At 38.0% G+C, this 21,795-nt stretch overlaps 1 protein-coding gene across 1 annotated transcript; it reads left to right on the forward strand.

Annotated features, from left to right (window-relative positions):
• The first annotated feature begins 2,205 nt into the window (after positions 1–2,205).
• Positions 2,206–3,795, forward strand: LOC116254853 (anthocyanidin-3-O-glucoside rhamnosyltransferase-like). Its single transcript, XM_031630461.2, has one exon. The coding sequence runs from the start codon at positions 2,246–2,248 to the stop codon at positions 3,620–3,622; it is 1,377 nt and encodes a 458-aa protein (XP_031486321.1). The 5' UTR covers positions 2,206–2,245; the 3' UTR covers positions 3,623–3,795.
• The last annotated feature ends 18,000 nt before the right edge of the window (positions 3,796–21,795 follow it).

The raw sequence follows: 21,795 nt of genomic DNA on the forward strand, positions 1-21,795 counted from the left end.
ATTAATACACATTTAATTGCTAAGTACATGTGTTCTTATGGTTTTATCAAGCCCATCAATGAGAGATCCCATGATCTTTTTTTTTTTCTCTTTTTAAGGAGGAAGATTAGTGTGAAGTTGATTTTATTCTTGAACAGTATCTTGTTAAAAGCTTACGGGCTAACTTGCCTGGCTCAAGGGTTGAGAAGGCACAAGGTTCATATTTCTCATCATTGGGGTCCATAGAACTATATTATAGAACGGAGAGTACATGAGAAAATAATTTTTTAAACGAGACACATGACCTAAGAACCATAATAGCTAGTCTTGGTGGAAGGAAATTAATTTTTTTTATTTAACTTAATTTTCTTTCTAATTCGTTCTCAAAATTAATGAGAATTAAACATACTTTCTTACATATTCAATATTTTTTTAGTATCATGATTTGGCCCTCCATGCAGCCACATAGTAGTAATTTACCTTAATTTCTTTTCAAATTAGTTTTGCAATTCTTGAGAATTAAACATATTTTCTTATATATTCAGTATTTTTTCAGGATCATGATTCAACGTCTCTCCGCAGCAATTCAGCATTGAGTCTCATATGCCAACTGTAAGGCGCAGAAGCCAAAACAGAATTTGTTATCGACAAAATTGATAAATTTTTCTGATAAAAGTATGAGACTGACAATTTAACCCTTTCTGAAGAAAAAACTGTGTTGTTTGGTGTGGGGAAACATGTCTAATCAAATGCCATAAGTCAGGGCCCAATGACTGTCCAACCTAGCTTTTTAAGGTCCAGCTTTACCGTGCCTAAAACCAAAGACCAAACTTAATGCAAGAAATTAAAACTTTTATTTGTTAGGGATATAAATGGAAGCTTTTATTGCCTACCTTCTTTGCAATGTACCTTGCTTTGGCTTCAATTTACCGAGACCAATACGCCACTCTTTAACAAGCATATGCTCGATGTGGACCTTATTACTATGCATATTTACTTTAATGTTCACGTGTAGCATCTGTAGCATCTGTCATTATCTAATGTCCGTAGCATTTAAGATAATGATAAAAAGTGACAAAATAATGACAAATGTATGAGATAACTTTAAAGAGAGTTATGACATAATGTATATAAGATAACAAAAGAGGTATGAGATAATGATCAATATATGAGATAACGTCAAACAAATGTATGGAATAATGTGAATGAGATAGATATGAGATAATAACAGACAATAATGTTAAACACAGGTACGAAGTGTGAGATAATGATATATGTATGACATAATATTATAAGCGGGACAAAAAAATCTAAGACACTTTTTTGTTGCTTAGAGGGGCACATTGGAACCGACAAATTTTACATTTTTTTGTGGTTTTCTTTTTTTTCACACAAAAAGTTTCTTTTTGTATTAATCGTGGGTATTTTTTGTCATTATTAAAATAGAGCATGAAAAATTCATATGTAACCAGCTTTGCAATTTACCAACTCAAGACATGTTTGTCCAAAAAAGTTACTACAAGCCAAATGTGGAGCAAGAAATTTTTTTTCATGATCTCTGGGGCTGTCCTATATAACTATAATCAGATCCACCTAAGTTCAACCACTAATTTAAGGCTTTATAGAAACCCCCACCTATCTAATGCATGATAGAGTTAGTTGATCTAATTTGTGTGGCTCCCCTTATACGCGTGAACTGCATGGATCTAGAGCTTATGGCTATGATGGTGGGCGCTGGGGCATAGCTAAAACCCAAACGACAAGTGGTTGATAATACATAAATGCAAGGAGGTGCAATGCATGCTCTTGTACGTAACTAATTGATTTCTTTGACACTTTAACTTACCTATGAGTGAAACTAGCACTTCGTTTGCATGGTTAACACAAGATTAGGACATATGTAGAAAATGAGCGGGCCTGATTAAATGCTCGAAAAAAACTTACCTATTGGGACCGATCTTATTAATGTACATCACTACGTCACCCTCTTGTCAACGTCGCTAGGCGTAGAAGTAGAAGGTGGTTTTGCCGCCGGTTGATGCGATTGATCTTGGTGTTTGACTCCTCTGATTCAACGCTTCATCTTACTGACCTGTAGGTTAAACTTTTCACTTCCATCGTCAACGCAAAGTTACAGACATGCCGAAAATTAATGACTCACGGCAGCATTGGAAACTATAAATACGTAGACATGACCACTGTATCTACATCTCTCCATCAAAGCGAGTGAACTTTACAGAGACAATTAGCTAGCAGCAAAGCCACCATGAAAGGCGTCAGCCAACCTTTTCATGCAGTCATGCTCCCATGGCTGGGTTTTGGTCACATCTGCCCATTTATCCAACTCTCTAACTTGCTTGTTGAACATGGCATCACCGTCACCTTCCTCTCTCCCCCGACTCTCGTGCCTAAGATCCGTCCAAGTCTCCACCCTTCCATTCCAATCGTCAGCTACGACCTCCCTCCCATCACCGGTCTCCCTCTTGGTGTTGAATCCACTGCCTCTGCTCTTTCTATGCGCCTGCTTCTCATGGAGGCCCTTGATGCCAGTGAGCCGCAGATTTCCAATATTCTGTGTAAACTTTCTCCTGAGGTCATCATCTTCGACTTTGTGTACCACTGGATTCCCCCGCTTGCTTGCTCCTTGGGAATCAAACCTGTCCTTTACTACATTGCCGCTGCCATTTCTGCTATGCCTATGAAGATCTTCACAGTGCTGCACCCGAGAAAGCTAGCTCTTACTGTCAGTGAGAGGCTTCCTGTCAGGTTTGTTTCAGCTATCACCAGCTTAAAGCCCTATGAAGCACGAGACTTGTTGCAGAACTTAAGGAAGCATCATAACTCGGGAATGTCCCCATGCTCCAGGATGCTCGCTGTCATGGCGCTGAGTTCTGCCATCATCATAAAAAGTGCCATGGAGATCGAGGACACGTACATCAAGTTCTTCTCATCCTTGACCGGAAAGCAGGTGCTCCCATGCGGGGCGCTCATGTCCAAGTCTCCGAGGGGAGAGCTCGAGGAACGATGGCAGCAATGGCTGAACAAGTTCCCAGTAGGATCTGTTGTCTTTTGCTCCTTCGGCAGTGAAGTTTGCTTCACAAATGAGCAGATCCTCGAGCTCATTGCGGGGCTAGAGATGAGTGGTGCACCATTTCTGGCAGTCCTGAATTTCACTGCATCTGGAGAGCATGCAGCGAAGCAGGAGATTGTGGGGGAAAGAATGGGAGGAAAGGGGATGGTGCATGCTGGATGGGTTCAACAACAGCATATTCTGAGGCATCCTTCTGTTGGTGTGCACATTAGTCATGGCGGCCTAAGCACAATGATGGAAGGCGTGGCAGGTGGTTGCCAAACGGTGCTGATCCAGCAGACAGCAGATCAGTTTATGAATGCAAAGTTGATGGTGAAGAGGCTTAAGGCTGGTGTTGCAGTTAAGAGGAGATCCAAGGACGGATGGTTTACCAGGGAAGCTGTGTGTGAGGCATTGAGAATGGTGACGGAGAATGACGGAGAGAAAACGAAGAAGATAAGAGCCAACAATGCCAAACTAAGGGAATTCTTGCTTAATGAAAGCGTCCAACAAGAATATATTAGGACTGTAATAGGGAAACTCCAAGAGTTGGTGCTATCACAGTCCTGTTGAAGTTGGTCACCCCATTTAGTGTATGTTTTTTCTTTTCTTGTGTGCCTAATGGCTGTTACACGATTGTTTCTTGTCTGTGAAGTTTGGTTAAGTTGCATTTGCAGAAAGTTGGTGTTGTCATGATCTTGTTGAAGACGGTCACCCATTGAATGAATGCTTTTCCTTTTTTGTGTGTCTGCTGCGCGTATTAATGACTGATACGCAACTGTCGCTAATTGTATGGGTAATTTAATTACTTTAGTTGCATCTGCAGTTTATGCATAATAATTTGCAACTGAAGGCAGGTTATCATCTCTCTGTTGCTAACTGTTGCTTTGTTAGGTTTCAATTCATATGGGAACTTCCACTCTCTCCCCCCACCACTCTCTCCCGGAGCTCAGCATTGTTGGTCGAGTTGATGCCTGATAAGTTTGGCTTTCTGCCCACCCTCGCTCTCTCTTGTCATGTGGCAAGGTGTGGATTCCATTTCCACAACTGTCAATTCACCTTCATCATGATTCTGATGAGTGAGTTCAACGATTGCCGGTGTTCGATCCAATGTTCAACAGATCGAAGGCACCTTTTCTTGGGGCTTAAGAACGTTACCTACAATCAACATGGCAATTGAGTTGACGGCCTTTTATATCTAGATTGACAACTCCAACGAAATGTGACCCAGCTAGATCAGACTTAATTAGGCCTGAAAACAAGCCGAGTCTCGAGACCTAAAATACTGCGCTCGAGCTCAAGTCAATAATATATCGAGGACTATCCGGAACCCAAAAATTTAATGCCATTCCACTTCCCAAGTGCCAAGTCTTTATTTATAAAAAGGTGCCAATGAATAAATATTGTTCATTAATAAATGCAAGAAACTAACCCATCAGAAAAAGTGGATGTTTTGGAATTTAAAAAAAAAGGTGTGTCTTTTGTAGTCATTTTATTTTTTTATTTTTATTTTGATACTTGTCTTTTGTTGAATATGGGGGTGCAAAGAAAAGGACTTCTCCTAAAAAAAATGAGCATTTAATAAAAAAAAAGTAACCTTGGGTTGTGGTGTATGTCAAGAGAGAGAGACGTAAAGGCGGATCTTTTAATAATTAAAAAAATAAACTTGGCTTACCGAGAGAATTAAAAAAAATGGAGGCGGCTGAAAAGAAATTGCCGGCCTCCAATAGTTGACTGGGAAGCGTAAAAAGAGAAGTTAAATAAGGTTAAAGCGGAACGACCAGCTTGGCTTGAGTTTTACAAGTTGAATTGAGTGATGTGGGTTACATAAACGAGCCATTCCACAAACTCAAGATCCACTCCTTTATTGAGAAACTTGACTTGAACTAGGGCTGGAGACGAGCTTTTCTCCGACTCTTTGTTCACCTCAAGCCCTTTTGTTTTGTAGAGTATTTGTTGTCCATCCCCTGCCTGTTTAGTGGCTAATAAATTGCCAGAGATTGATGTCTCTTGCATGCGTGCAGGAAAGTAGAAAAGAAAGGACATGTAGTAATGACAGCATTCACATAACTCGCCGTGGTGAGATGGTACTCCGGAAAAAGTAATGGTGGTTTAATTAAGTCACCAGATTTAATCGGTTAGAAAGACAGCTTTCTAGACTCCTAAAAATCTCCAAAATCTATAGTTTAAAGCATATTCTTGTCTAGAGGGTCTGACATTTAATACGTATTAATTGTTTATCAAATGGTCGACTACCAATGGAAACTTCTCCAACTAAACTCCTTCCTCTTCTTCATAACGAGTTAGACAAGAAAAACAGGGAAGTAATTCAGTGCCCTGACGATTCCCTTGTTTAATTATTATGCACTGACCCGCCTGTTTAACACAGTAGGCTTGATCGAGACGCATGGAGATATGTCAAAAGGGGAAATGTATTTTGATTGCCTGAGTGTCACTCAAACGTAAGCTGGTGAGATTTTTCTTGTTTTCTTCAATTCGTGAGGATCTGCTGATATTGAAAGCTTGTTCTTTGGTTTTGGCTATGATCTGCAGTGATTCTTCAGGAAGCAGGCAAACGTTTTGCTGGTGAACAGATTTTCAGTTTCTCGTAAATATTCGTGCCAATGTGCCCTCCTCTTCAGATTTTTTTTTTTTTTTTGTTGATTGTGGACATTGTACATCTCTATCGGAACTTCAAAGCTTGGATCTTTGGTTGTTACTCTAGAATATGTAACCGAGGTAAACTTTCTATTTCTCTCTCCAATAGATGCTCATAATGAGTGTTAAATTGAAAAAACAGATACAATTATCCCAATGTTCTACCATTCGTCTGATATGAGGTAGGCTTTTTAGATGCTTATGAATTCAATTTGTTTGCGCAACACTAGTTATCGACCCCGGTCAGGTCAAGTGTTAATTTTTGCATGAACCAAAAAGCGTTAATAAGGTAAGGGGGGCCATGGTTGCTATGTCTAGGAGCAATATAGGTTTCACTCTCATGGGCATCACATTTTCCCCAATCCAAAGTTGGGTTTATCTCTTAAGTCAGATCGGGTTTTGGAAAGTTCTGCCGCTGTTTCTATGAGGGGTTAATTACCTCTTGGGGTTAGAGAAGACCTACTGGTTTTCTTGCCCTTCTTTCCATGTGGGTTCGAATTTAGATTTTGATGTGTTTCTTTGTCTCTTTCTCAGATATTCCTAGGTAGATTTGAAATCTTCCCATCTGAGATCTAAGGTTTTACGTTCCGGGGTGTCTTGGCACAGCAAAACAACAGTGTTAACCACAAAAGTGTCCGTAAAAGTTTTGTTGATGTTGTGCCTGATTCCAAAACTCGCGTCAGGAAGACGTTATTGTTGAAACCTTTATTGACATCGTGTAGCTCGTCAGTAAATCTGTTCCCATTATTGATAACTATTGACATTCATACAAAGGAAGACGCGATGCACAAGTTCTTGCGCAAAAATGTGTCCATGTGCTTACATCCTTCGATTGGATCAAACATGTTTTTCTTAATTTAATGGTTAGATCGAACAAGTTTTTCAACAACAAGACTTCACTAGCTAGGCTGGCCAAAAGGTTCCACTACAATTAAGAGAGCCACACTATATTTGAAGGTTGCAATGGAGTGTTGCCATTAAGCAAGGAAGCACCAAGTGAACACAATAGTGAAATAGATGCACACGAATTTGATGGTTAGATAATCAAAAGTTAAAATATATATATATATAGGGACAGGTTTTGGTAGCTTGAGAACAAACATCGTAGCTATACTAGCTCAATCAGGTTTCTACATTAACATTGCCCTTCGGCTAGCATTAAGAACTTGTATACGAAGGAAATGAGTTGCATAAGTAACATGATTAATAAGCTCATAGTATACAAGCTGCTACATGCATGTCGCCGTAACCAAGATATTGCATGTAGCAATTTATATTGCATGACCAAATACCCTCATAGAAGCCACTTGTCATGAAATTAGATCTGCGTAGAAAAATAGAGTCCAACTTACAAGAAAAGTAGCATAAGAAACCGTTCACTTCTAATCAACTAGGTGTTCAATACCATTAACGGTAATAAAAGAATGTAGTAGCGGAAGACACCACATGAGTGCACACAAGCAATTTTACAATGTACTTGATAATTTAGTTTCACATTTCAGTTTTCATAATAAAAAACTCGAAAAAAGAAAAATATCCCAGCACACACTAGTCCAATCGAGGGCTGGTCAAACGTGCATAGAAAGATCCAAGATTTGCCGTAGTTGAGACTTCAAAATTCAGCAAATCATGTAATATTTAAAAAAGATTTTTTTTTTCATTCAAAAAGCAGCAGCATCTTCCAAAACTTTTCTTTGCTCCTTTTATTATATGAAAAAAAAAGGTAGCGTGGATCTTAATTTAGTTGGTGTTGAATGTACTTCAACAAGGCCGTCATAAAAATTATGAAAGCCACACATATAAAAGGATTCGCTCATGTTCAGGTCTAAAAATTTTCTGTCAAACGAATCTAATGCATTGCACGCTTGTGAGTAAATAAAGCATAAAGAGCACATTCGATGGCTCCAAAGGAACAATATATATATATACACACACAAAACAGAGAGCGAGATGGTGTGTAAAACACAAATATATGAAACAACTGTAAAAAGCCAAAAAACTTAGATGGTTTTGAAAAAGAATGTAAAATTCTTAAGGCTTGAATTACACGAGCAGTTCCAGATAGTTGATGTCTAATTCGCCAAGAACTCTCCCTGGGCCCATGGGAAGAGGGACATACTTCTTACAGAAACTGGACAGGTACATGCATATCTCATCTGCACTGTCAGAGTTTATAAATGAAATTCAAAAGAACTGCCAAAAGTGATGGTTCTCTGGACGGATTAGTTGGTGGCAGGCTGGCAGCAAGATCGGCCATTCGATCTGCACAATTGGATGGCACTTATGTTGCAGTAGCTAAACCAGTAGCTCTATTTAGTGCCTCCCTCCATCCCAATTTCCACTTGTCCAACTCCTCCCCTAACCCTACGTTGTCCTTCACACGTATATATTAAGCCTTTTTTTCCCCTTAAAGTGAACTACGATCACCAAAGCTTATGAATGTTAAACCCTAAGCCTAATTTCCTTCGTACTTTTTCTTTAATCGTATTCAATCAGTACACGGCCTTGTCGAGCTCCATCTTTTTATAGTTTACTTGGTTAACCACTCCCCAACTGGAAAGATTTTCTAGCAGCAAGAGAAAAAAAGAAAAAAGTGAATGAATTTCAGTTTCTCCGGTTAATAGAAAATTACTCACTAGCACAAGTGCACACGTAATTGAAATTCAAGTAATATCACGTTTGATAATGGAAGAACGGGATGTTTTTTCTCCTGAAATGCTATTAAATAAACCTAGATTTAGAAGATGTAAAGGATATGATCATCCTGTCATTCCTCCTCAGTCGCAGCAGAGGCTATCAGGCTGCCCATCCAAGTGGCTGGCAGCATGCTTGTTTGCTCGTGCACTGGAAATTAGGAAGCTGGTTACACAGACAAGGTCGTGTATGAAATTTTCGTGTGCCAACTTAATCATGATGAAAAATGCCCCTGATTTATAGAAAAAAAAAATTGTACAGACAAAAAGCAGAACCAAAAAACAAAAAGATTTTGAGATTAGATAAAGCCGGAACTTGTAACGCATTGCTAGTTTAAGAGCTTTACATCAGAAAAGCAAGTTTGTTTGTGTGTGTTTGTCTGGGTGAGCCAGCGTTTGCTTCACTCCATGTTACTTTTCAACCAAAAAGAAAGACTGATGAAGGCAGATTTAATAAGAATGCAGCTGCAGAAAGTGAAGACTGAAGGGCACAGGCACAACAAACATTTGCTGCTGAAGGAATTGTGTAAGTCATGCATTATTTGCCAACAAAGTACAATACCATCACACACTCACAGGGCAACAACCTCGAATTATAGGAAAACAATTATTGGCACACCATAGAAAACGCAATGAATGAAAAAGTCTTAAGATGAAAGGAAAAAAAGTAACCATTAAATAAAAATAATTAATGACGTCCAGGCCCCTGCGGATTCAAATGGATGGTTGAAAAGTTAAATGACTGAAATACCCGGAACTCAAAAAGGATAAATAAAAAAGCTGGAGGCTATATTGGAAACCGAAAATTACAATTCACTTTTTGGAGAAAGAATATATATATATATCATAAAACATACCAAGAAGTACATATTATCTACTTCGTTGGCCTCACGAGTCTCCCTTGCAACTGGAATCGTATGGTGTAGTCCTCTTATGTTAAAGAATAGGGATCTTATGGAGGTACATCTTTTAGTCGTTTAGAACTAGAAGGAGAAACTAGTTTATACTAAAAGAAAAAATCTCCAGCTTGAATATCCCCAAATTGGGAGTTGAATAAGCAGATTTTGTTTCCGTTTCACTTCTTTCCGGCTTGGTGGTGGGGCACGGCACTTGATGAAGCACAATTAAAAGCATTGGGCGCCGGAGACAGACGTGGGCACTTAATATTTTGCATACTAATATTTACGGAAAATTTTCTATGGTGCTCTTTAAAATTATAATTAGTATTTTTTAACCAAAATTTTTTACTCCGCCCTTGATTGAATGTCTTTCCCATGGTTTGGTCTAGTTACGCTTTCAACCATTAAATGCAATTATTAAAATATACGTAGATTTCCTTAATTTTCCTTCAGCAAGGGCTGAATAAACCTCCACAGAATAAACCTCCACAGTGACAGGCCACATGATCATAGCCATCAAATTCAAAGTAATTAATTTCTCCTTGGTCCATGGTGGTGATATTGATCTCTATATGACATACAGTGGCTTGCAAGTGTCTTGTTCGTCAATTAATGCACATTTAATGCTGTTGAACATTAATAAGTGAAGCCTATCGAACTTTAGCTAGCTGTGGTACCATTTCAAAGGCGCAGATTTTACTTTAGAAAAAAAAAATATCTAAGCTAGGATTTTCTCTACTCGACTAACTAGGGAGCATCTTTCAATATATATGGAAATAGACCCTTCAATTGACATAGCATCTAAGCAGGTAAGTGGCGGACTGTGTTCTCTGCATTAATTATGGGTCATCTCAGACTTACAAAAAGTGGAGTATACATCAAGGCTCGAGTGAGTTTGTTGGACCCTTGGAAGGTGGAAATCTATCTGTTTTGGCCTGATTCCCACAGGCATTGTGCATCATGCTCATAGCTCTCCACAATAGCATTTATAAACTCATGTGCCGAAGCAAATTCATCTCGTCTATTAGGGAGCGTTTGACAGACAGGAAAGTTCCTGTAGCATCAGAGAGAAGATCCAAATTTTAAAGAATTTCCGGTCCCCATCAAACGTAGGATAAAAAAATTTACTGTTGATGGGTATTTCAGAAACATTTTTCCAGAAATTTCGTCCCACCCCAAGGGGTCGAACCAAGTTTCCGGGATCAAAAAAATGCTTGTTAGGTCTATTGCAAAGAAGACCCTTCTTCCTCCTGCCGCGTTACCCCACTGTTCCTTCCTGCTGCTGTGCAGCTTCGTCAGAGCTGCCGACCTTGACCTCTTTGGTGATCACCCCCAAACCTGCGGGTTGTGCTCCCTGTTGCAGCAGTCGAAGGTGAAGGTCGTCCCCAAACCTGCTTTAGGCGCGTAAGAGAAAAAAAGGTGTTGGAGCTGTGGTCCCTCTTCTGCTAGATGTTCTTTGCTTAGGGAATGTGGAATCCCTCTTCACTAGTTGTTGCTGTGTTCCAGCAAGGGTTGCCGCCTGCAGCCCTTTCCACTCTAGCTGTGTTACCAATGACGTTTCTCATTTTTTGTCATGTACAATTTTGTTTGTTTCTTCCTGTTGCCAAAGGAAGTTTTGTCCTTCACATCTTAAACGCAGAGCTGCCATTTGTTTTAATTCTACTGAGATTTGGAATGAGGAAATGAACGATACCGATTGCAAATTAAAATTGTCAGGCTTTCACATGAGTAGTTCTCAAGAAAAGAGAAGACCACATCTAAAGAAAAGTTGAAAACAGTAGTTCTGCGAAGAGAGTAAAAGATTTGGCTTTGTAGTGAAGCTTCTTTCAGAAGGAGAGTCCCTTCAAAACCAAAGCAAAATCTTAGTTATGATTGTTATCTCACTTCCCATGCCTTCCCATGCCATCAAACTAAGAAACATGTTTCAAGAAAATTTGTTTCTTAGTTATCACACACCAGCAAAATGAGAATGAAGCAAAATTTTCAATTCTCTATTTCTTGGAAACTTATTTCCAGAATCTTATTTCTCATTTTAGTTTTTTCAATCCATCAAATGGCCCCTTAGGAGACTGAGTTACATGTGTCACCCCAGTCTATGCAATGAGCGGACCCCGGGCGTGGACCCTACTGTGTATACGTGAAGTTCTAGTATTGACCTTAGTGAATGAAAATGTATATGTCTATATTTAATTGAATGTCTTTAGAGGGTGGACCGTATTACGTACATATAAAGTTTTAGTAATGAAATCTGTGTCAGAAAATATGTATGTACACATTTACTTGAATGCCCTTGCATTGAACAGATGTAACATGCGTACTTAATTTGTGTTCTTTCACATTGCATGCATTATTTCACACAAAAGAAGGATGGTGGTCAGGAAGAAGAAAAGTAGAAGAGGAAGGTTCCCACTGAAGGAAGGAAGGAGGGCAGAGGTTGGTGATGAAGAAAGCTTGGTCTTGAAGTAGAAATGGGGGGAATGGCAACAGAAGAAAAGAATAGTGAGTTCACGATTATGTCGTTGTGGTTTTTTGTTCATAAATAACAAAGGCAATGGCTTTTACATGGCCTTTTTTCAATGGTTAGGCATTCAAAGAAATCAAATGAGCATTTTTTGAGGAACTGAAGGTGAAAGTGATGGCAAAGCTGAAAAATGAAGAAAATTTTGATGTAACAAGTAATGAGTGTATCCTAGTTCATGTAGTAGATAATGTTATAAATGAAATAATGAGTGCATCCTAGTTGATATGGTAAATAATGTTACGATGTAACGAGTTTGAGATAATTTGCTTGAGAAAACGAAATTGTGGCATAACGAATGCGTGAGATATGACTTCAGAGGATAGTTTATGCATTCCAGTTTATATCATTATTTCACAACCATCGTTATTGAGAGAAGACACATGTACAAAGTAGGTGATAAGTAACGAAGACTAGATAATGTGTTCACATAATGAAAGGAATGGTTACAAAGCAATGAGATAACAATGAATCTATCAAAAAGGCCAATGATGGTAACGAGAGAAAGAGATAACAACGCTTGTAAAAGGGATAGTGTTCACTAAATGGTGTGAGATAAGGTTCCTTATTGATCAACAAACTTTACGGTGAGACAAAGTTGAATATTATTTGATGAAAGGTCTTTATATGTGAAAAAAATAATTTGTGAGATAATGTTAAAATGTAATTTGATTGATGGACTTTATACAATGCAAATGTCGTAGTGTATGGAATATTTACATCATTAGTTGGCAACAAACAAGAGATTGAGTTCCTTTGCGAGGAAAAGGAATAGCCCAAAAAATGCGCTCCTTTGGTATAAATGGAGTTCAAAACAGAGGATCATGAAGAATATGGTCCCACTATAGGATTGGATTTTTCTACTATAAGAATGGAGTTCGAGATAGAGGATCTTGGAAAACATGTTCTTATTGTAAAAATGGAGTTTCATATAGAAGACGCAACATAAAGTTTTTACAATTGTGATGCTTTTCAGTACAAGGAAGGGTAGGATGGAGAGAGACACACAGAGCCTAGTTGTGCGAACATCAAATATTTGTCTGAAACAAGAATGAAAGAGATCAGTAACATATGTAACAAAGCACAAGATTGATACAATGTGCAGTTGTGCTGCCAATTTGGAGCTAGGAATGCATCCAAATAGAAAATATTGTATTCTTGCAAGGACGATTGAACACAACCATCCATTGGCACCTTCTCGCATAAGCGACATGTTGAGGTCATATCCAAGCAGGCATATTCTCAAGGAAAACATATGACCTATTTGTTAAAATAGAAAGTGGTTGTAAGAACGTTGCATTCACTTGCATGGATAATAGAAACCACTTGATGAGAAAGATGACAGAATCCATGAAAGGATTAAAAATTATGGCATTGGTCGAATCCATTAAAAAAAGATTAATGAAAGACATGTTTCTATAGCGCCATTTAGATAGATGTAGATGGTTATGCTACGAATGTCTTTTGGGCAGATTCGAGGTCTAGGTTAGATTTATGGATGTTTCAGCGAAGTGCTTATTTTTTACACAACCGTGAATGTCAATACTCACATATGGCCTTTTGTTCAATTTGTGGGGTAAACCATCACTCGAAAAGTTGCATTTTTGATTGAATATTCTGATTTGATCAAACTATTAAGATATTTGAGTGGTTGTTCAAGGTAGTCACTGAGGCCATTAGTGGGAAGCACCTCAAGGTTGTACTAACGAATGGTGACAATGCACTAGCAGCTATAGTGTTCCTGGTATGGCTAGAAGCGCATCATCGTTTTTGTTTGTGGCATATATTTCAAAATGCAGCAAAGAATATAGGACATGTAATGATTCAAAAAAACTGGCTTTAAGGAGAGTTTTGCAAATTATGTCCTTAAGTGTGAAGATGGTGAGATGTTTGGATGTATGTGGACACAAAAAAATTGAAACATATAACCTACAAGAAAATACACTGCTTCAAAAATTGTATAAGGACAAAAAAAAGTGGGTGTTGGGATATGAAAGACAACACTTCTATATATGCATGATGAGCACACAGATAGCAGAGCGCATACATGTTATGCTGGAAAGGAGATTGTACTCTTGCTTACAAATATCTCGAATAACAGATTTTTAGATGGTCTTAAGTATGATGAGAGCATTTGTATATCAGTTTCAAAGTTTGGGTATGAATATCCTTAACCAAGCTGTAGTTATGTACACAGTACACACCAACTGCATTTGAATAAGACTATGTCATTCAGGTGACTATATTTACGTACACAACAATCAAGTTGCTGCATATAACTTGTGATAAAAAGGGGAAGTGATTCAACAATGATCAATGATGCATTTGTGTGATCTACGACATTGAAACACATGATGTCAAATGTTCTTGTAAAAAATTGAGTTTAAAGGTATTTTGTGTTGTCATGCTCTAAAGAATCTCAATCGAGATAACATTCAGGAATTGCCAGAGAAATACATCATAGGTATATGGACCAAAATTTAAAGATGGAGTTAATGAAGATTTCTCTTGAAATTCCTTTCTGTGATAGTCATAAGTCATGTAGTTTGTCATGCTACCAGCATATGTGCAGGACACTAATGTATGTTGTAGACTTAGCAGAAAGAAACGATTAAGCTTATGAATACATGATGTAGTTGGTGAATGTTGTTGTAGAGAACGTTTCGACTCTGTTGTGACAACAAGGCGACTATGAAAAGTCAACCCGAAGCAGCAGGTCCCATCACCCCATACCCCTCGGAGAAGAAAAAGAGTCATGGTTCTGCTTATATGGTGTTCGGTAACATATGAGGACACTAGTCTACTAGTCACTTCTTTCAAGAGAAAGCCAAATAGGAGTTTGCGTAGGACAAAAAATGCCCAAAAGAAAAGAGATAGGACAAGCAAGAAAATCATCTTCAACAACTTGATTATGTTTTGCTTACAAACAATGCAGTTAAAACCTATATGTCGTCTTACATATACGATCTCGGCGTTTTTACTAAACTTATGGTAATAATCGATTTTGTTTATTTATTATAGTATCGTATGGATTTAGTTTGTTCTTCTCAACAGCTCTTGCAATGTACCATACAGTAAATGATTTTTTAACAACCACTGAGACCCAGAAGAAATAATGTGATAACCATGCACAAACGTGATCATATATGTTAAGTGCATGAATGGATACTGCAAGACACACAATGACAAGCGAATGAGATAATAATAATCCAACAATGAATGTAATAAGTAAATAGACACCCAATAACGCGATAAATTAACATATTGAAAGAATGTGATAACAATGAGTCTACCATAACAAGAGAATGAGATAACGACAAAATGAATACATGCAATAAGTAAACAGAGATGAATTAACGTGATAATGATAGAAAGGGCTGGAATGGATACAATAAAATGAGATAACAATGTGTCTACGAAGAAGACGATAAGTAAACAACGATGAATTAATGTGATAATGGTAAGAAGGATCGGAATGGATACAACAATGCACACGGTGACGAGCGAATGAGATAACAATAAAAGATGATAAGGGAATGGACACCTAATAATGAGATAAATTAATATAATGAAATAATAAGCTAACAACAAGTCTACTATAATGAGAGAATGTAAAAAAACACGTTGACAAGTAACAACCCATCTACGAAATGCATAAATGGGTATGGAGATGAGAGAATGTGGAGACAAGTAACAACCCATCTACGGAATGCATAAATGGGTATGGAGATGAGAGAATGTGGAGACAAGAAAATGAGATAACAACACATCTACCAAGAAGATGACAAGTAAACATAGATGAACTAATGTGATAACAATTAGAAGGGCAGGAATGTACCCAATAAGACAAACAGTGACGAGAAAATGAGATAACAACAATTCTGCTCAAGAAGACAATAAGTAAACATAGATGATTTAATGCAATAACAACATGAAGGGCTAGAATGGATGCGATAATACACACAATAACGAGAGAATGAGATAACAACATGTCTATAGAATGCGTACATGAGTATGAACACGAGAGAGTTATATAACAACACATCTGTTAAGAAGATGATAAATAAACAAAGACGAATTAAAGACTGTGGTCAGTAACAACATTTTTAGCATCCCCAAGCTACCAGTGTTCAAACATATTTTTAATAATAAATTATATATTTTTAATAAAATAAAAAAATTTATTTGTTATCAACCGAATCGAGCCTCGTCGGGCCAACCCGAGCCGGCCTGATACATTATCGGGCCGGCTCAGGTCGGTTTTTTCGGGCCCGAGCGAAGGCCCGATCATGCCAAGTACCGGGTTCGTGTTGGGTACCCAGCCCAATGCCCAAGTCCATTAAAAGCAACTTTGATATAATATAATGCATGGTTGAATGGTTTCTCCTCTCGTTAATTTTGCTATAAATGTCGCTACAAGATAAATAAATGCAAATGGAAGATTTTTGTCCCTAAGCTTTTGGATCTTTCTTATTTTATTGAAATATAAGAGTTTTAATTTGTGGCGATCTTTATTCACCAACTTTGTGGGTGTGGAGAGGGGCATCCAATTCGTCTGTCACCTTCTACCGTTGTGGCGGGATGATGATTTGACTTCATCAACCGCAGCCTGGGCCATATCTTACGGTCCACTCCAACTGACAGGTTGATAAAGCTTGTAGCACTGGCCCATTCAGATAGTACTTAGTACTTCGGATAAGTGTTGATGATAACAATAAAAATATGTTTGTACAACATATTTTATTGTTAAAAATTATTAAACGGATTTGACGGCTGATTTGATGACATTCTCAATGCATTAAAGACTCTGGTCATTCGTTGGTTGCTGATCTTGATTGTATTATCGAATCCCATAAAAGACGTGGCAGTATAAAAGGCCTATCTGCATGTAACCAACTTCGTACATTGATCAGTGTTGGTTAATAAATGCTTTCTTCTTTCTGTTCTTTCTGTTCCTTGGCTTGGCTTGCCCTTAGATCTACTTTTGCTTCTCTATTTTTTTTTTTCCTTGCGCGTGATGTAGTAAATGCGAAGAACACAAAACACAATCCTAAACTTAGCCGTGAGGTGCTATATAGATTAATTGTATCACATCTCTGGTGTTAGATTGTGGAGGTCTGACACTATCCTGAAGTGGCACGCTGTCCCCGGCGCAGGTCCCCGTTGAAATTGATTGCATGGTCACTTCAGCCGTTAAGTGTTTATTTCCATATTGAAAGACGCCTGTGGTTAGGTAAGTAGAGGAAATCTATGTTTGAACAGATCCAAGAAATTTGCCTTCGGATACGCTAGCCAATATAACTTTCTTTTTTTCTAAAGTAAAATCTGCGGCCTGGAGATGGTACTGTACCTAGCTAAAGTGCTTCACATATTGTTCACTAGCATTAAATTTGCATTTAACACACGAACAAGAAACTTGCAAGCCACTGAAGGTCATATAGAGATCATTAATCAAGACGATCAATATCACCACCAGGGACCGAGGAGAAATTACTCTGAATTTGACGGCTACGATCATGTTTGCAAGCGACTGAATGTCATATTGTTATCAATCAAGACAATCAATATCACCATCACCGACCAAGGAGAAATTATATACTTTGAATGTAATGGCTGTGATTGTGTGGTTTGTGACTGTGGAGGTTCAGAGGCCTTTCTCAAGAAAAATAAAGGAAAACTACATATATTTTAATCATTTTGTTTTTGGTTTTTTGAAGCTTTGCTAGACCAAGTCATGGGAAAGGCTTTTAACCAGGGGCAAAGCTAGAAAATTCTGGTTAAGGGGCACTAGTTACAAAATCTTAAATTTTCGTAAGGCACCAATATAGTATGAGAATAATTTTCCTGAAATATTAATATGAAAAGAGAAATTTCTTTCGGGTATGTAGCCAATTGCCAACACAGTGCCTACATCTATCTCCGCCCTGCTTTTATTTGTGTTTCATCAAGTGCCGTGCCACACTACCAAGCTGGGAAGAGCTAGGGCGGTATATGAGTTAATAGATAAATTGAGAATATGCTAAGTAGTGAAAAGGAAACAAAATTTGCTATTTGTGGATATTCAATTTAAGGCACTTGGGCTTTTTGTTGTAGTAGAAGTTGTGAAATACTTGTCCTTCATAAGATGTCCATTCATGAGCATAAAAGGACTACACATGCGATTCCATTTTAAGGGAGACTTGTGTGAAACCAAGCATTGGTAATATTTTACTTATTGGTATGTTTTATGATACGTACTCAGAGCAAGGTTCATGCTCGGCATGGTCTAGTCTTTTCTATGGTCAACCGTTCACACGGCCGCTACGTGCCTGTGTGAGGAGCATTCCTTTTCTTTTTTTTCAATTCCGGCCACCTTGTCCTTGTTGACCTTAATTTCGGGCTTTCAGCTTTAACGGGGTCTCTAGCCCTTTTTTTTTCCTTTTGGGTATTTTGGTCATTAAATATATTTTCAAATATTGATTTAAATGTGCAAGGGCCTACTCATTAAAATTTTTTACTTAGGTCGTGCTGGGATAACATCTTGAAAGATGGTTTTTTTTGTGAAAACTTGGCTATTTAAAAACCAAACTTTTTTAATGAGTTTTGAAAAACTGGTTTATGTGTTTGTATGAGAGGACAAAAACCAGGTTCACACTTTCTCAAACCCTGTTTTTGATTAGATGACAAAAAATGAGTTTTAGATGGTGCTTTTAAAAAGTATATCAAAACCTTAAATATTGTCTACAAGATATTATTTTCTATATTATTGCCGTTTAAGAATAAAAGAAATGAAAACAAGCTGAATAGTGCGATGCCTAAAGGTGCTTACGAGTTGAAGCTATGAGGTGTGTATAAAAACCATCTCAAATATTCAGACGATAACAGAAAAAAACATTTAAATTATCTTAATAAAAAAGGAATTAAAAATCACTGTTTTAAAATGCATTAAACTTTACGGCATAGGAAAGGGCAGAGACAACCATGATACATTAATGAGAAAACATCACCATAACATGATTGATGAAAATGAAATGATCTTCCCCTATGCATGCCCAAAACGATCTTCCAGCACGTCATTCAAAAGAAGGGTGGGAAAATTCGTGTTGGAAAAACTGAGTTTTTGGAAACACCCTTTCAAAGTGATCCAAAGTAACCCTCAAAACGAGTTTTTGGAAGCAAAATGCTGTTTTTCTTTAATACACGTCGTTTTGAGGGTGTATCCAAATGCACCCTTAAATTTTCTTCTTTCCCTTTAGTCTTGCAGTTCATGACTTTTTCAAGATCTGGAGGGAAGCTTTTTTTCATTTATTTCTTTTTTATGGTGCAAATAATTGTTTTCCTATAATTAGAGGTTCTTGCCCTATGAGTGTGTGATGGCGTTTTACTTTGTATTCAAATGCATTATCTAAACGATTCTTTCAGCAGTAAAATTTTGATGTGTCCTACACATGCACCGGAAACATAAATGACCACAGGAATACATGCTATTGGCCATACCGGAAACATAGATAACCACAGGAATATATGCCATTGGCCATACCGGAAACATAGATGACCACAGGAATACATGCTATTGGCCATGGTTCTCACTCTACCCAATAGCCTTAGCGGCGTAGCAATCAGCCTATTAGCAATGGCTCCAGCTGGATACCTAAGGTAAAGGATGGGGGAAAGTCTTCTGCTAGGGCTAGAGTCTTAGCTAATAATATCATTGGCTACAATGGTTGAAGTCGTTGCTAAAAGAAAAAAATGTATAGTGGTAATTGAGAATACGTTTGGCAGTGGTTTATGTCACCGCTGTAGATCCCTTTTTCTTTTGGATACCAAAACAATGCTGCATATATAGCAGGCGGACTTTTTTTTTTTTTTTGCATTTGAAAATGTGATGATCTCAAATAGATAATCAAGATTGGTACCAACAATAAATGAACATTGTTTGATAATTATATTTGAAAGGCACAACATATATGTATGTAAGGTTCCTATTCTTATGCACACTTTTGAATGGAGACACATTTAATCCTGGTTACTGGGCCCCAGTACCGAGCCCGAAAAACCAGCCCTGGTCAGTTCAATGGGACCCGATTTGGCTCGATTTTTTTATTTTATTATTATTATTTATTTAATAATAATATATATTTTATTATTAAAAATATATTTTATATTCAATTTTTTATATTTAAAAAATATTTTTTATTTTAATCGAGCCAACCCAAGCCTTATCAAGCCGGGCCTGCCGGCCCCATGCCCAGATCTAGCACATTGGCATTTATACACCAGTGGGTTGAGAAATTTAACAGGCACTAGACATATTCCTATTCTTATGCACACTTTTTAATGGGGGGCACATTGGCATTTATACACCAGTGGAGTGAGCAATTTGACTGACACTACATATATGTAGGGTTTCTATTCTTATGCACACCTTTTAATGACGGCACATTGGCATTTACACACCAGTGGGGCGAGCAATTTGATTGACACTACATATATGTAAGGTTCCTATTCTTATGCATACTTTTTAATGGGGGCACATTCTAATTTATACACAAGTGGGGTGAACAATAAGCTTATGACCCACAGCCTCAGTGTCCTTCCATTTTTGCACGCTTCTAGGGCCCTGAGCTGTGTCAGCACACATATTGACAAAAGTGGATGATGTATACGGTGACGAAAGATCATAGGCACACATATTAACAAAAGTGTTTACGTATTTGAAAAATAGTTTGTTTTGTGATCAGGATTTTCAGCCAGAACCTGCAGACCTTCATTCTTACTTTAGCCATTTCTTCGTGCATTTTGTGTAGACAAGGACCTTATCTCGAACTTCTACAAAGTATCCTTTCTTGAGGATCCAAATAAAGAGTTCGCTTCTTTTTGCCACCGACAGAACTCAAGAGCTTTATCTTGCGAGTCATGCCAGCATAAATTCACTGGCGCTATGTGCATGTAGAAAGTCTTTAACACCAATGGCTACTTGTGCGGCAATTATTTGTGCGAAATAATGAATGTAAGGGAAGAAGATGGACCACTCCATGTAATGTGGTTCGGCATGCTGGTGCCTATGTCGGTGAGATGGACCTCACTGCTGTCTCGCATGGTGAATGCAAGACTCGCTGCTGCCAATGAGGCATCTACATAAATTTTTGATATGGGAAGATTTGCATTCTCTAGGAGAAAAAAGAATGTCCTCCTTGAATCTTTTAGGATCACCTCTACATATTTGATTAACAGTTTCGCCATGCATCCATTGGGCAATCTCAAAGGTATTTTTAGCTCATACTCTCTTGCATGGTTAACTGGATTCACCTTGACATCTCCTTTTTGTTGGGATTACGCACATCTTGATGCTGGATCGCCTTATCTCGTGCAAATTGGAGCTGAACTGCCTCATCTAAAGTGAGGTCCAGTGTCCAACAACTTGTGCACGATATTTGACAGGGGGTAGTACAATATTCTGGATGCGCAAGAGAAGTATTTCATCTTATTATCTAGCTGAAAGCCCAAGCTCCCACCTTTCCCCAACTACCACCCCCTTTCTCCCCACCTCTCCCTTTACAGTAACAAGCCTATTTTCAGTGTTTCAATATAATGTCTATGTTGTGTTTCAACTTGCATGTTGGTGCCAATATTGTCCGCTAGCAAATGCATTAATAAGGGTTGAAATGGCCGACCAATTAAACCTAAATTTCTCAATTTCTTTTTGAGTAGGTAAACAATTAAGCAGTGTCTAGCTATTTTCGCACCTTATGTGTTGATTTTAGCTTAATTACTTTGCAGCTTAGTGTTTTAAAACACCTTTTCTATGGTAAACCCAAGCCAGCTATATAGGGCTGGTTGGAATTCCTACACATCAATGGGTAGCAACTTGTCACACCTACACCGAATTCCATTTGGTGGGGTTCTCCCTATGTACCCCCAATTAAATCAGTGATGGTTGATTGCAAGGGGCTGTTAGGAAAACCTCCTCCACTTAAATCATGGGTGGAGAGGCTTTGA

This window comes from Nymphaea colorata, chromosome 5 (assembly GCF_008831285.2).
Source record: "Nymphaea colorata isolate Beijing-Zhang1983 chromosome 5, ASM883128v2, whole genome shotgun sequence".
NCBI classification, from domain to species: Eukaryota; Viridiplantae; Streptophyta; class Magnoliopsida; order Nymphaeales; family Nymphaeaceae; genus Nymphaea; species Nymphaea colorata.